Below are 16599 nucleotides of genomic sequence, written 5' to 3'. Positions count from 1 at the left end.
GTGGCCAAAGTGGTTAGGAAAACATTTTATATAGCCCACCTAATCATGAAGGGATTCACATCTAGATTAGGGGAGGTCATCGTGCCTCTCTACTCATCCCTCATCAGGCCCATAATTGAGTACAATGCCCCTTTTGGGATGTACCTTACCAAACATCTGCAGCAACTGGAAAGACCCCAAAAGTACCTCACCAAGAGGATCAAAGGGCTCAAACAGATGCCATATGCTGCCCGGTTAAAGAAACTCCAGCTCTACTCAGTGGCATACCGCCTGCTCAGAGGTGACCTGTGCCTGACGTATAAGGCCATGTCCAACCCGGAATTAAGGGACATGCTGCACCTCAAAAAATCCAAATCCCATCGAGCTACACGCTCGAGACTTTAACCTCAGCACTGAAATAAATAGGACATGCTGGAGGGACAGATTCATAACCCAGAGGCTCCCTTCACTCTGGAATAAAATCCCAGTCCAGGTTAGGCAGAGTCCCTCATTGACTCTTTTCAAGAGGAATCTTGATGAGTGGATGGGAGATCGTAGGTTTACCCCAGGTATCACTTCTGTGTCACTGTTAGACAGAGGCACAGTATACTAACCTCGAAAAAGGGCATAGCAAAATTAATTTAAAATGGGTGGCGAAAGCCTAACATACTCTGGCTAGGCTTATAAATGCCCTAGGGCAGATAGCCTAGTATGAACCTAAAAGGATATATTCCCATTTGTACAGTATAAAAACAAAAAATGAGAATAACGCATTATACAGGCATGTTAATAAGAATGACTTGACTCATTCTTTTAAATTTGGTATTATAGATTGTGTTAAGATAAACAATAGGGGTGGTAACTTTAAAGAACATTTGTTATACAAGGAAACCTGGTTTCAACTATATACAGACGCCGCGCATGAACCAGGTTTACATGATTAAATATCTATTAAGTATATGTTGTGAAATAGTAAATTTTATTTCAAATTTATTTTAATGTTACTTACAGAACAGTAAAGTTTTTAAAGATTTATATAAGTGTGTTGGTTAGTATATAATATATACAACACAATTACATATAATTAACATATGAATATATATGCAGTTATTTATTTGTTGGCATTTGATGGATTATATTAACATTATTATTTATGTATGTTATACACATTTTATATGTGGTTTTTACAAGAGCTGTGTGTCTTTAAAATTCAAATTTTTTGGCGCCAAAAAGTGCATTTAAACTGTTTTGTTGAAAATGGTGATTAGTTCTGATGAAGCTCAACTGTTTGAGTGAAAGCGCTAAACTGTTGTGGATTGTGGATTAAATACGTTTTATTTAAAACAGCGCTCTAAATTTCAGCTATTTTTGTGAACTGTATGCTTGCCAAGACTTGAGGGGTTTCAGTGTGATTATTCGATTATTCGATTATTGGGGGGGGGTGAAATTTTTTTAGTAACTGGGTAGAATTTTTAGCTTAGTGTGACTTGCCTTCCCCATTTTAGGCCACTCTGTTACAGAAAAGTATAGGCCCCCACCACATCCCAGGCAGACAGTTCTGTTTCTGCATGTATCGCATGTTTTAAAACTGACAGGGACATAAGGATAGACAAGACTGCCTGATCACCTCTCCGAGTAAGGTGTGCTGGCTGGATGGATGGGCTATTTCAGTCAGCTGAAGACTGGGGTACAAATCAAGGATCGGGGTGGTCAGACATGCATATTTGTTTCAGCTAGCGCCTCCATTTAGGGAGGTGCTTGGACACGTCATGCTTAATCGCACCGTGGCCTCTCACACCGTGTAGAATTTTCTTGGTATACCTACCCTGTAGCTTTGCCACAGTATGACAACCCCATCTTCTCCGTCCTGTTTCTTTTTTGGGGGAGGGGTCATATCCAGGTGACTCTGAGGTCACATTTTGTGGACAGATGGATCCTATCTGGTGAGGGCTCACAGGGTGCCCCTCAAACATGGTAACTGGAGAAGGAAGACGCCACATGATGAAATGTAGTCTGAAATCCATTTGTAAGATGGCCAAACAAGTCTGTTTTGAAGTATTTCCCGAAGTTGATCATCGTGGTTTTTGTGACCGCCTGAACCACAGACCTGTAGCTGTGGAACGGTACTAATTACTGGGGGCATTTCTGACTTAGATCTTGTATGTAACCTCTTTAGAACCTTTTGTACAATTTACTTCTCTCTTTTATGGTTTTGTTTTTAAACATTCTAGCAGACCCATTGAGCTAATCTTGCCAGAAACCTCCATCTGCACTCGAGCAGCAGCAGCACCTGTTAATGTGATGGATGTTTCAGGCATTCTGTTTCAGAGTAACTTTGTATTTGCGTATAAAAACTTGGTTCTAAAGCTGCATAATGTGCTTTGAAAGGAAAGTAAAAATGCAATTAGTTTCACTGCAAATCTGTTACGATGCTAACCTTTGTTTCATCTTTTGCGTTTAGATAACTGGAGTGCTAAAGCCAAGAGACGCAACACCACTGGCACTGGTCGTATGAGGCATTTGAAAATTGTGTATCGCAGATTCAGGTATAGAAATGCCATAGCTTTTCCTTTCATGTTTGCTGAATGCTTATTACAGCTTAATACTGATCGGGTTAAAAGGTCAGACTTCAGTAATGCAACAGAGTAGTTGACATTTATTATGGTGGTGTCAGAATGGTTTAAATTCTGCCAAGTCAGTGGGTATATTTTGGATTGGCATAATTGTCAGCAAACTTGCACAGAAAAAAAATGATCAAGGTAGTTGATAGATTGGGTCTATATTAAACAAAAGTTTATCTTGGAGAACGCTGACAAGTTCGAAAATCCAGGAACTCTGCATGGTTTTTGTGAGATCGTGATACAGTGAAGATGGGAATATTTGCCTTTCCTCACTGTAGTGCGATCTCTGAGTTGGAATATATATTTAGCGTGGGGGTTGGGGGCACAGCCCCCCTCAATTGCGGTTTCGAGTTCCTGGATTTTCGATCTTGTCCACGTTTGCTAAGAAACTTTTGTTTAATATAGGCCCAACAGATCCACTGCTTTGAAATTAGTGGCATAGTCTCTGGGTGAATACATTTTTTGTTACCTGGAAATATGCTTTGTCAGACTAAGGCCTTACCACATTTCTATTTTCTGTTAAGTGTCATTGTGTAGCCATATTCCTTTGTGCCCCCTTGACAGAATGTATGAGCATTTCACGAAGGTGGGATTGACATATCGGTATGTGTCGCTCTTCTCCCCCATTTCGTGCCCTTTTCAAGTAGTCAGCATTATATAGATACTTCATATTTTGCATTGTAAGGTTTCTTGTCAGACCACGAAGCCCAGAAGTAGATATTAAAGTGAGATGCATTTTTTACTTGGGTGGAACTGTTAATGCTGAGCAGTGGTCTAATTGTTTATTTGACATTTGTTAACCAGGTTGGTCCAACTCAGCCAGAGGCCCACTTTCAGTGGAGACCCGAGGAGAAAAGCTCCAGAGATTTTACAGACACGAACAAATTTTAACACCGTTAATAATCGGGACACAATTCAAAAATTCAAAAAGCAGTAGTAATGCAAGTTACAGATAAGATGTACAGAACAAAATGTGAACAAGATAAGAATACAAATACAGAGCAAAATGTGAACAAGATAAGAATACAAAGCATAGAATGATAGTTGTAATATCAGCAATGTGTTTTTTTTCCTTGTAGCAGACAGGTAAAATACATACCTCAAAAAACAAGTTGGCCATAGAGCTAGGTATATGGGATACATTATCATTGTAATCACCTAACTATATGGAGTTTATTTCTGGCTCGGGGGGGGGGGGTGAGAATTCTGTCGCATCTGTTCCTCACTTTCTGGGGACGCAGTTGTGGGGAGAAGTTTGGGTAGATATGGTTTCTTTAGTATGAAACAGATTTTGACACAGCAGCACAGAATGCAGGATTGTCTGTCGGGTAATCGAGATTGTCGCAGATGGCATCACCTGCCAGCTGTGTGTGATAGTACAGAGAGGTACTGGAAGCTGTTTGAATCCCACCCCCCTTAACCAGGGTACTACTTGGTATTGAGAGAGATGGGCTGTGGGCCTTGGGTATGCCATGTAGTAGTTTGCTGGACACAAGAGGAGTGTAGTCTCTTGAGTCGCACCATTGGTATCCAGCATGTTAAAGTAAAGTGTATTGAAGTCTGATAAAGTAAACATTTCACCATATTCAGCCTGTCCCCAAGAGTGTGAAGGAAGTTTGCACTGTTTTCCTGGACTTGGTCTTCCAATATCCATGTAAAGTCTGTTACTGCAAACTGAGCACTTGACTGCTGAGTCTCTGGTTTAGCACAACCAAAAAAACACTCACACTAATGTATCGAGATGTTTATTGTAATGCAAAGCTTTCAGGTAAAAAATGTCCTTCCTCATTGCTACCATAAAATCTGAATAACACAACACACCACGCAGCTAATTTAAAATTAATCAAGTATTAGTATTTAAAGAAACAGTGGGCATAATCTCAAAATATGTTTCATCCTAAGTACAGGTTTGATACACTGGTTCAAACCAGGTGGATGGTCAGCCTGCAGTTGTAGAATCCATCTGTACTCATTTTCCAATTTATTTTTCATAGTGTCCCTTCTGATTAAATTATTTATCACCCTGAATTTAAATTAATGTGAAGGGTCAGTCTCAGAATTATGTTTTGCTAAGGAATTGTCCTTTATACCCCTCCTAATATCAGAATTGTGTTCATTGATTCTTTCAGACGTCTTACTGATTTCCCAATATAAAAGCTCAAACATTTTTTACAGGTAGTCAGGTATATAATATAGCTAGTATTGCAAGTAGCAAAACATTTAAAGATAAAAACAGTAGTTAAAGGGTGCACAAAATCAGTGCTCCTCTCAATAGAATTACAGCAGCAACAATTAAAACATGGAAAGGTGCCATACTTGGTGTTCGTAATACATCCTACATTATTATTACATGCATCTTTGCAACACAACCACTGTTTAAAGTTGGAACAATTCCCTGTGTAAACATGGGTTTGCCACCAATAAATCTATGTAGTTCAGGCATAGCTTTTGAATATTTATTTCTTTATTCCTTAACTACACCTAAAGTAGTTGTGTATCGCACATTTTGTTGCTCAGTGATGGGGGGGGGGGTTGGTATTTCTCCCAAAATACTACAAAAATATGGTTTAGCTGTGGAATTCCTCAACCCTAAAACATCATGTTTGATATTGGCCAACATTCCTGATTCATAACCTCTCTCAGTAAATGTATCCATAGTTTCAACAATTTGTCTAAAAAATCGGTGTTTTGGGTATTAAGCCTACTGTCGTGTGTTATTTATGCTTTAGCAATACCATTAAACACATGTGAAGGGTGCGTACTTCTATGGAAGTACTTATTTTTATGCACATCCTCCTTAAACTGAGGTTTGTATATTAAACCCATCGTGGTTAAGGATAACTTCTAAAAATTCCTTCTCGTGAATAACGCATAGATAATATTAAAAAGCAGTACTATTGTTTGTGATTCACAAATTCCACTAGATCAGCATCATTCCCATCCCAAATAAATACATCTATAAAGCTTTTAAAAAAATGCACTTACTTGCATTAAAAAAAAAAAACTAATTTTCCCATCCATTTAAAACCAGAGTTGCATAACTGTTTGCTACGAGGGTACCCATGGACCTGATACAATTTACTATCAAAAATACAAAATGTTCTCCAATACATCCCCCAGTAGTTTACATATGGTTTCAACCTCTCTACCTGATGAATATCCGTATATACATAGAATATCTGTAATGGCAGAGATTCCATAATCGTTCGGTATCACTGTAAATGATTTTATATAGCGTAACTACCATTAGGAACTCCGTGCAAATTTTGGGACAAAACCACGTAGTTAAAAAAAAAAAAAAAAAATTTTTTTAAAAATCTGCAGTTTAGGTTCATATGTAGGTACTAGGCTATCTGCCTGAAGGCATTTATAAGCCTAGCTTAAGTGTTGGTTTTCGCCACCCCCTTAAATTAGTTCCCTGTGCCTCTGTCCAGCAGAGCCATTGAAATGATCCCTGGGGTAAACTGTTTGTCATCAACTAGTCAAGGTTCCTCTTGAAGAGGGTTAGTGAGGACTTCTGCCTAATATAGATTGGAATCTTATTCCAGAGCATGGGAAGTCTCTGGGACAGGAATCTATCCGTCCAGCACGTCCTATTTATTGTGAGGTTTAGATCCCTGGAGCTTGTGGCTCAAGGAGGTATGGTTTTCTTTACGTGGAGCATGTCCATCAATTCTGGGTTGGCCATGGCTTTGTATGTCAGGCAGAGATCACCTCTGAGTTTCTGTATCCTTAATGTAACTTTTTACATATGAGGTGGTTGCTCAAAACATTTTGTAAATATACGGATAGAGGTTCAGTGACCCAACCATTCCCAGAGACCGTTGGTCTCGAGGGGGTTCGATAGATTTATGGATTTTAGATAAACCATATAGGATTTGGTAATACAGGATGGGACACTGAAACGTGTGAAAAGATCAGTTGAAATATCATTATTTGTAGATCATGTATATATCTGTGAACCTGCACACTGGTTATCTCCTTAAAGGCTGTTTGGTCAGTTAAAATTCTGCGTATTCATGCCAAATCAGCCTTATTCATAATGACAATTGCCTTTCCTTTGTTAGCTTCTTTCAGCACAATATCAGTATTAATCTCCAAGTCATGTAACGCTTGTTCTTCCTGTGTTAAATATATGTAAATCACATTGATAAAAATGCCACATCTGTGCCTCACAAACATCATGAAAAGCCTGTATTACTAAATGACTAGTCGGGACAAAGATCCTTGCTCGTTTACATACATTACTGGGTACAGAACCACCAAGTCCAAATTACAGGTAAATAGTTTTTAAATCTGTAAGTGCATTAGTCCATCAACAGTTGGAGGTATAAACTTCAGACCTTTTTGTAGTAGAGACAAATGGTGTTATGCTAACAGTATATCAGACAAATTGACAACACATTGTTTTACAGTACCCAAGTCCATGTCTTGTTCCGAGTTCTGGGGCCACTGTGACTCCTCTCTCTGTTCCTCTGCTGCAAACGTCCTCTGGGTGCAACACACTTCTTTGTGGTTGCTTCTTCGTGGTTACTTCCTCTGGTAACTTTAATCGAGCAACTTGTTTGGATTGCTGAAAAATCCAAAACAGAAGCTTCATTTGTAACTGTCGATGTTAGTCTCTCTGAGCTACCTGAAGTAGGTGGAATTCCAGAATTGGCCAGTACTGAAGCAGGTGCAGTATTATGTTAATTTTGGCAGTCCCCTGATTGGTAATTCCATCCATAGGGAGGTATGGATACAGTTGTGGATCAGCCAATAGGTTCAATAGTATCCAGTGGAGCACTGATGATATCCAGTGCCCTCATAGAATTAGTGTTGACAGTCATCCTCAAATCAGTTTCCCTAGTAACTTCATTCTGTTCATCACTCCTCGACCAGGAAAAAATATGGCCATTGTTGAAATCAATTAATGTTCCTGCGTAGCTTCAGAAGCACAATAGTCTCAAGCTTATCATAGGCAGATAATAAAACCAGAAGAACTGCACCAGTAATAACCATGAAAAATACTGGCCCGACGGGCTAAAGCAAAATTCACAGATGATGGCCCATCATCTGTGAATTTTGCTTTAGCCAGTCAGGCCAGTATTTTTCAGTAGTTTATTATAATCCATGATGTACTTGGGGGGAAAACAAGGTGAATTAGAAATTTCACTTTCCAGTTTAATTTCCTCCTGCAGTTCTGATTAACACCAAGAAAATGTTCATGAGTGACAGTCTAAACTGATTTCTATGTTCCAATTCCTGCCACTTTTTCAACAAGGCAGGATGTATTTCCATACAATGGCATCTTGAGGGCACAAAGTCCTCTTGGTACAATCCCTAGTGCCAGGTAGGCTAAAAAAACTGTACCGCTGCCACTGCAACATTTTAAACCTCTGTACCGTCCGTTCCAATAAAGTTAATGCCTGTAGAAAACCCACATTCAGGTTGTCATTAATCCGGTAGAAGTAGAATCAGGAACTGAATAGAGTTCAACAGAGCACTTATTTCTGTTGGTGAGACATTTTCCTCCCATACTGTTGACGACCTAAATTATGTTTGAGTAGCTTTTATCTTAGTGCATGGATGGGATTTAATTCAGTATTGACATTACATGGTTGCTTCCCTCCATCCCAGAACAGTAGTGCTAGCAGAGGAGTGTGATACTTGAATCTTCTGGTCTTAACGGTCCTTCCCCTTCTCCCTGCACATGATAAAAAGGGGAAGATAGTGTCTTCTCCCCTGTTCCATTTCCACACCTAGCCACAAATTCCCTAAAGACTACAGTGTCGCTAGGCTGTAACGAGTCTGGCTGCTCCTCCTGGATTGCTGTATTGGGGATGAAATCTATAAATTTTACAAGCCTTCCCCATTTCCCTTAAAATTCTGTGACTTATCCTGTCCCTTTAGGACAAGCAGACCTACAGTTCCTGCACTTCCACACCTCCCTTTCCCCCTATACAGTGGTACAATTGTTTTCCAGTTTTTCACTTCTACCCCTGTTCAAGATCTCCGGGAAGAAGTTTCTCAGCACATTAGCCAGACTTCTGAGGACCCTGGAGAGACAGCCGGTTCACTTAAAACTTTGTGTGCCTCTGTGTTGCGTCTGTCTACTGTTCTCCCCATACTACCTTGCCTCTCTCAGCATAGCACACTTCTTGTTTCACTTTAAAGACTGAAGTAAAGTGTATTCCTAGAATGCTACTGCTTTTTTGCTAGTCTTCATCTCCTTCCCTCTTTGCCCAGCCAGTTCTGTCCTTCATTGCCTTTTTGCTGTGCATCTTAAAACCTTACCTCCTCCCTGCTAACAGTTTCAGCTTTAACATTTTGCTTCCTTTCCTGTTTTTTTGCTAGCCGCATAGTACTGTTTCCTAAGCATATACATCCAGCCTGTCATTCCCCTTTGCAGAGAGGTAATGTGCATATCTTTTTTTTTTTTTTAAACCTTGGTTTTAGAAGTAGCCATTTTTCTGCTTGTGACCTAATCCCAGAGGAGCCAACTGTTTAACCAGTTTGTGAGCTATAACTGTCTGAGCCTTTTTGTGGCCAAGTAGTCACCTTTTTGCTTGCCCCCTCAGTCCTTGCCAAATATTACAGTTCTTTCAATGACTCCAAAGGTGGGGAAAGTTTGGTGGCCCCATGCAGTTTTGGATAGACAGGTCTGTAAACTTATTTTGAAAGGTGATCTCCATCCTGTGTGTGTGTGGTGTTTTTTCCATGTCCCTCCACATAATTCTCTGTCAAAAGATTTTCCATGTGACTTGCTGTCCACAATAGAGATGGACCCCCCCCCTTTACCCCATGATTGCTGCAAATTTTCATACTTGAGGTGCTCTTATTTCTTTCTTTTCTTTTTTTATATGAACCCCAGGACTTCAGTTTTTTAACATGCTTAAGGATTGTAGAGCAGCTAGTTCAGCTGGCTGAGGTGTATTTTCATTGGAAACTCAAGAAGCACTTCTGATTGTGACATCCTCAGAGTTGTACAGTGGTTGAATCAAAGGGCGTCCGACAACTACAGGATAATGTACAACTCAATCTGATAGTTGTAAATCCTGCTGGTCACTGTGGCTTTGACAGAGTTCCGTTTGGGCTGTCTAATCTTCCTTTAGAGGTGATGCATTCCATGAGCTGTAGTTGTTATCTCTTCTTTCTCATTAAGAAACATTTGTGGGAACCATGGTGTCTTATTAGCATTCTTCTCTTCTCCCTCCAAGGAGAAGTTTTTGTAGTAACCTTTGCTTAGACCTAAAGATGCCATACAGATTTTAGTGTTTTAGTTGTAGCAAGAGCATCTTTCACTATATACATGTACACACAGCTCAGATACCTGTGTGTTGGGTAGATGATCAGTGGAGAGCACAGCTGATGCATAAGCCATAGAGGTACTTTAGTATCTTTGAGAAATATGCCAGGAAGAATGACAAAAGGCCAGAAGTTGGTGCTAGTTTCCCACAGTACAGTTAACATCGCACCCTTTGAGGAAGTGTTTCAAAGGTTGACTGGAAAGAGAACTATTGTGATACGTTTGCCTTCTGTAATAGTGAAGTTGTGTGGGAAATGTACCACAAATGAATCTCTACACATTTCTCAAAGTTCAGAAAGGGTTGCAAGTCCAGTAGTCAAAGAACATGCTGCAAACCATACAGGAAAACTCTGGTCAGGATCTAGATAATAGCTGCAAACCATACAGGACAAGTCTGGTCAGGATCTAGATAATGGCAAACTCATGCAGTAGAGCCACCGTATGGCCACGATTACTTGACAGGAACACTTAAGGTTGTACTAAGACGTATCGAACAGCCTACACAAGCTAGAGTGTAGGTGAATGTTCCTGTGTGATTAACCAGGAACCAAAAAATAATGATACAAAGTAAGTATGCCACCAATTTAAATAGCCAGATATTTAATGCTTAAATACTCATGCAAAACATTAGTACTTTCATCCCAAAGGTAAGGACTTCAGATAAACCACTAAAAAATGAATTGCAAATAGTCACGTGTCTGACCACCAATTAAGTTATTTACCAGTAATGTTAACTAAATAAATGTGCATCTTAAAATCATAGCTTAAACATCACCTTAAACAACTAAAAATGGTAGGTTTTAATTAAATAAAATTAATAGTACTAGTATTAAATATCCACAATTTTTAATTGTAACATATCATTAATCAACTTTTTGTCCTTCAAACCAGGGGAGATGTTGCATTTAATTTGCCAGGACAATTTTTTTGCCTGCATCATTGCTGCACAAAAAAAAAAAACATCTCTTACTGGCTTGGAAATTTTTTCCACAACATAAAACGGGAAGTTTATAAAAATTGTTGAGCAGCATAGTGCTTATATATAAGGTCTGTATTACTACAACGAACGTTTAAATGTTCAAATCTGTAAAGGTTGACCGTTACAGATCGATCACTTAAACATTCAAAATAGTAAAAAAGTAAATAAACCCTTTCTTGTATTTTTGTTTTTTTTTTTTTTAACGGGGGCAATCCCCCCCTGCACCCCACACCCCCGGCTACTTAAATATACCAATTCTGAGATCGCACTTCAGTGAACTACAGTGCAGAAATGGGAAATTTCCCATTCCCTATACTGCAGCGTGATCTTGGAGTTGGTATATTAAAGTAGGGGGGTGTGTGAGTAGCTCGCCTTTAGAATTCGACCGCTTAACCATTCGATCTCTAAAGATTGACTTTTAGAGATTCGAACATTTAAGCGGTCGTGCATCTAATATAGACCCATATAATACATTGCTGAAATCCTTCCTTTTTATTGCATAGCATAGCAATGCTCATAAATTTTTGGTTTTTAAATTCCTTCAGTTTTTTCCATGTAAAAACCATCACAAGAAATGTACATAATGTACACCACTCCTGTAGTCCGTTAAATTTGCAGTTGGTAATACTACTTGGATGGAATTTAACTATTATGTTGGTACTGTTGTAAATAAAACACTGGAAATAAGCACCCCCATTTTACCATCCTACGCGATGCTCCTGTTTAAACAATCTCTAGTTCACAAAAAAGATTCTCCGCCAAACCAATTCCACCTCCTATTAACGCTATTCACTTTAGTGCTTAAATGTCTTTCCTCAGAATCGACGCCTACTTTCCTAGCTTCCTTTACGATGGTCCTTATTTCACAAACTAATTTCTTTGGGTAATCTCTTTCAAAATAAAGTTACTTAGTCTTATACATTCTCTATTGAAATTTTCTTCCGCCGAAACTAGTCTGGAAATTCTAACAAACTGACCTTTCACCAAATTCTTTTTTCTCCAGAAGGGATGGTGACTAAAGTGTAAATATGTAACCATTTATAAAAATTCCTATTTTATGTTTAGAAAAAGTCTAAGCCAGTAAGGTGGTTTTGGGAAGCAATGATAAAGGCAAGAGAAGTGTACTGGCAAATTAAATGCAACATATCCCCCTGGCTTGAATGACAAAACATCTGTTAGAGTTTTGGATATTTAATACTAGGATTGATATTACTTTGTACTGTTAATGTACTTATCAAAGGTATTTAACGATTAGTTAATATTGGGAAGGGACTTTCATTGGGTGTCCTGATGCTATCTGCAATGTGCTATTAGACTGTATTTTTTAGTGTTTTTTTTTTTCTGATTGTCCTAGTTTTGGGACGAAAGCTTTAATGTTTTGTATAAGTATTTATATGCATTAAATATCAGTGGTTTACATCAGTTTATTTTGCATTCCTGTGTGATGTAGATTTCACTGCTATTGTCCGTTTTATGAAAATAAGTTGGATTTGCAGGTCTTATCGCTCTTGTCCAAGTATTAATGACCATAAAACTGTATCTGATGCCGCTTTGTTGTGCAGGAAAGCGCAAGTTTATCCTAAGAACCCATATTGCTCAACTTCCACTGGGTTTAGTTTTGACTTTGGTCCTTGGCTTGCAAGCTCTTCCCATGCCTGTGGACCATGGTTTCTTTCTGCCATGCGTGTCTTTGTTGGACACTGGAGCAAAAATGTAGCCTAGTCTGAAGGAGATATCTTAATGTTTTGATAAATGTTTCTGCACATTTGCGAAGTGTGTGTAGTGTAGGCTTTGTCGGACTGGTCACGTGGTTGTTAAAAATTTTAACCTACTCTAAACTTTTAAAATGGATTAGAGATGTAATTCAGACACAATAGTGGTTTACGTTCACAAGTACATAACATTTTGAAGAAGTTGATGGGGAATTAGCCATCACTATTGACTCATTCACTCCAGTACAGCTCTTTTGAATGTGCTTTTACCACCCAGTACGTGTGGCTTGAACCTTTAAAGTTATCACCTTGGAGTTCAAACAAATACATTAATTTCTGGAACAGTGTTACTAGAAAACTAAATGGCATACTGTTTGAAATTTTACATTAGCGGCATTCATTCAGTTTGCTAAAAATGGGTTTTATACACCAAAATAAAGGTGGTGAATATTAATTTTTTAATGTATAAACAACTTATGATATCTCTGTAACCATTTATGCAAGACGCATACTACCTGCAGGACTTTCTTCATAAAGCTGTGAGCTTTCATATGAGGCTGTGCAGTTTTGTCTTTTAACCTGAATGCTGAGATATGATAAATATGTAAAGAGTATACAAATATTCAATATCTTTAGTTGCGTGCAAGTTTGCTCGAGCTTAAATAGCCACAATGAAAGGTTTAAATATATTTAATAAAAGATTTAAATATATTTAATAAAAGAACAAGAAAGTACTCAGAAAATCTGAGTTTAAAATCACAGCAAGTATCAAAACGACATTGTAAGACTGTCTCAAATTGCCCTCCCCCCCCCCCCCAATCTACCTTGGAAAATGGAAACTCTTAACATTTACATTCCTCCACATTTAGACACAATGCAGAAAAACTTCTAGTTTTAAACAGTCTCCTGCTGCACTGAAACTGAAGATAGCATCTCCTTTTATGGGCCAACCATAAAGTAAATCAATCTCAATGGTTCTCTAAGCTAGCTTGTGTTCCAGTTTCCATTGTTATGTACATTTCTGCTCAGTACTGTACAAATATCTGTTCAGCAGACATCTGTTCAGCATGACAGTTTAGTACATCTGTAACTAGCATCTTGCATGAAGCATGTTGACGTTCACAGATGACGCAACCATTTACAAAATTCCAGACACCTGTGCTGGCATAATCTCCCTTTTGTTACACTGCTATATAAATCATGTTAATATTCCCAACTGACATGTAATTATTTACAAAATTCCAGCTGGCTGGGCTGGCAGTACCTCCTTTTGTGACACCTTGTATGTAGCATGCTTTTGGAATTAATGCAAATATGAGCAAAGAACATCTGAAACTATGAATTAATGCAGATTAATAGCATACATGGCATTTGTTTTGCATTTCTGCAGCTGTTTGCTATATTGCTTAAACACTGTTTTCTTGTTTTTCTCATTTTCTTTCCAAGTAAGGTTTCAGTATTAGCAAAGAAATGTATCCATACTGTCTTCCCAAGTAACATGATTTTTTTTAACTTGTGTTGGGTGTGGATTAAGAAGTATTGTATACGAGCCTTGCTTCCCAACTAAAGCAGAATATTGTTTGGTCCACTTTGTGATTGGCTTAAGCATGAGGGTGTTCAGTTTGTAATTCATTTAGTGTGGCTTATCAGTGATGTTTAGAAAAAATGTCTGAACTTATGAAAATTTGTGATTCTAAGTTTTGACTGAGATAAGCCAAAGAAAAGCTGATTTCTGTAATTTGAAATTTACTTGTATAGGTTTGCTGGTTTATTATATATTTTTGTGTTTTGGTTTGAGTAGTTCAGTACTGTAGTATTTTTCAAACTGGTCTAAACCACACAGCATTTAGAAATGGGGGGAAAATGTGCTTTGTCCATCTTGCCAAATTAGCAGTGTTTTCTGTACCTTTCATGAAGGTTGGGACCCTTAAAGTCAGAGTTGGTACTTGGCTTTACGTGTTCTTTGGAAAGGGGTTTACATACATGAATTATTAGTCTGGAAAGTGAATGTTGGTCATGAAATTTGCAAACTTTTGTATTAAGAATGTATAATGTGCAACATTTATAGGCCCCAGTGGTCATTGTGCTTTGGTATCGCTCGCTTACGATGCATTTTAGCATTTGGGACTTTAGCAGCTTATTTTATCTCCAGGGATTCATTGACTGTGTTATTAAAATGACATTTTGGGGTGTTGGCTATTGGAAAATAAAGTCCATGTCATTGGATGCAACCATGGGTAATGTAGTCAAAACTACAATAATCTACATTCTTTCACTTCTCCATTTCATAGCATTCTATGCATTTTGAAGTATACTGGCACTGTCTGCGGCAACTTCATGTCCTCCCTGTGTTTGTGTGGCTTTTCAAAGAGTTTTGGTTTTCTCCCACATTTAGAGAGACTCAGATGTATTGAGGACTCCAGAGTTGTCTGTGTGTGCATGCATTTGTGATGCTGAAGAAAACACTTGGCAACCTACACTTCTGTACCATTCCATCGCCCCCCCCCCCCGCTTTCTTTGCAAGTTCTGCAGATGACTATGGCTGTCTGCAGGGGCACTGTAGGAATCAGTGAGCAGTGCACTATTTTCATGCTACTTGAAGAGAAAAGCTCCTTGTCTTGAGAGAGTACATCATATAATGAAGACTATATTTTTCTGAGAAGGTTGTTGAATATTGTGAATTGTATGCCTTGCACTGGTAAGCTGTTAGGGCATTTTAAATGCCTGGGAAAAACTACCTCACAATAAACTTAAGACCATGAAATGTGTACTAAGGATAGTCCTGCTGCATCCTCCTTTGCTTTAGATTTATCACTATCTGCTGGCTTGCTAAAACTTCAAAGCCCAGGTTTTTTGGAAGTAACAGGCTCAAGATGCATGTGTAGTGCCATATATGCCTTGCAGAGAAGTGTGACGGCTAATAGCTGTTGGAAGTTCCCACTTGACCTGGAGTCTTGTGTGCAGTCCCATCCCCTTTTCTGTCAGTATATCTGAACCAAGCATCACATCAGAGAAGGTTATCAAGATTTCATCTTCTACCTAGACCTTTGTCCAGACTTGTGTACAGGTGTCTTCTGCTTTGTAGAATGTTGCAGTTTTCTTGCATGTTTTTGATTTTGCATGTTGCTGTCATACATAGATACTATAGTAACCAACAATGTGTTTTGCTTTTCTTTAGCGCCACAACTGCTTCACAGCTAATATTTGCAAGTAGTCATGATGGCATATCGTATGGGAGCTAGCGTATGACGTTTTAATACAAGTGCTGCTTCCCATTCGTGCCACAGTGGTCAGGTTACTTTGAGACCTACAAACAGCCCCCCTGCTGACATCCAAAGTCCTTGGAATTGCCAGCTACCATTACCTGATGTCTTGAGATCCCTGGCTCCAGCAAAGGGGTATTAGTGACTGTGTTGACAAAGGCCAAAGCTGTAGCACACATGGTAAATGGCCTAGATTGCAAGGGCGCATCTAACAGTACGCAGCAGCTGTTGCATTACTACAAGACTTGTGTAATATACTTTTGGAATTCTGCAGTAGCTGCAGACACACCTGGTCACAGCCTGAGAGTATGGTGTCAACAGTGTAACGGGTATATCATAAACAGTAGTGGTGCCCCCCCCCCCCCCCCCCCCCCCGTGAAGTGTTGCTTTCATGCAAAGTGGCAGTTCTTTGTCTACAGATGAATAAACAAAGCTGCTAGGCATCTCTTGCAATTTTCTGATACCCGAGCTCGAGTAACATCTTTGAGTACATGTCAGAGACTGCAGTTTTACCTTTTGAATATTTAAATGTACTATGGAGCTTTTACACAGCTTTCAGTTGGCTAATTTGTGCTAGTGAAAAAGTGCTACCACTTTTAGAGACCGAGAAGTTGAACTGAAACTTCATGTAGGAAGACGAAATCGCCGTTTCTAAGCTGTACCATATTATGGCAACACACAACTGCATTGTAGGAATAAGGGGTAAATAGACTGGAAAAAGTTGCATTTTCCCTTTGTGACTTTAGTATAAAAACAA

General features: G+C 38.8%; 1 protein-coding gene and 1 non-coding gene across 2 annotated transcripts in view; both read left to right on the top strand.

Annotated features, from left to right (window-relative positions):
* The window catches only part of RPL37 (ribosomal protein L37), a 41144-nt gene that overhangs the window by 17327 nt on the left and 7218 nt on the right, over nucleotides 1–16599 (top strand). The window contains exon 3 of the mRNA XM_044069773.1: nucleotides 2441–2525. Within this exon, the coding sequence (XP_043925708.1) occupies nucleotides 2441–2525 (85 nt within the window). The remainder of the gene's footprint in view (nucleotides 1–2440; nucleotides 2526–16599) is intronic.
* LOC122802445 lies at nucleotides 14220–14295 on the top strand. Its single transcript, XR_006364929.1, has one exon. It is a non-coding gene; the product is annotated as a small nucleolar RNA SNORD72 (small nucleolar RNA).

The sequence above is a fragment of the Protopterus annectens genome, chromosome 1.part0 (genome assembly GCF_019279795.1).
Source record: "Protopterus annectens isolate FY-2018-M chromosome 1.part0, PAN1.0, whole genome shotgun sequence".
NCBI lineage: Eukaryota > Metazoa > Chordata > Ceratodontiformes > Protopteridae > Protopterus > Protopterus annectens.
The sequence above is the reverse complement of the archived record's forward strand: the minus strand, read 5'-3'. Positions and strand labels throughout refer to the sequence as shown.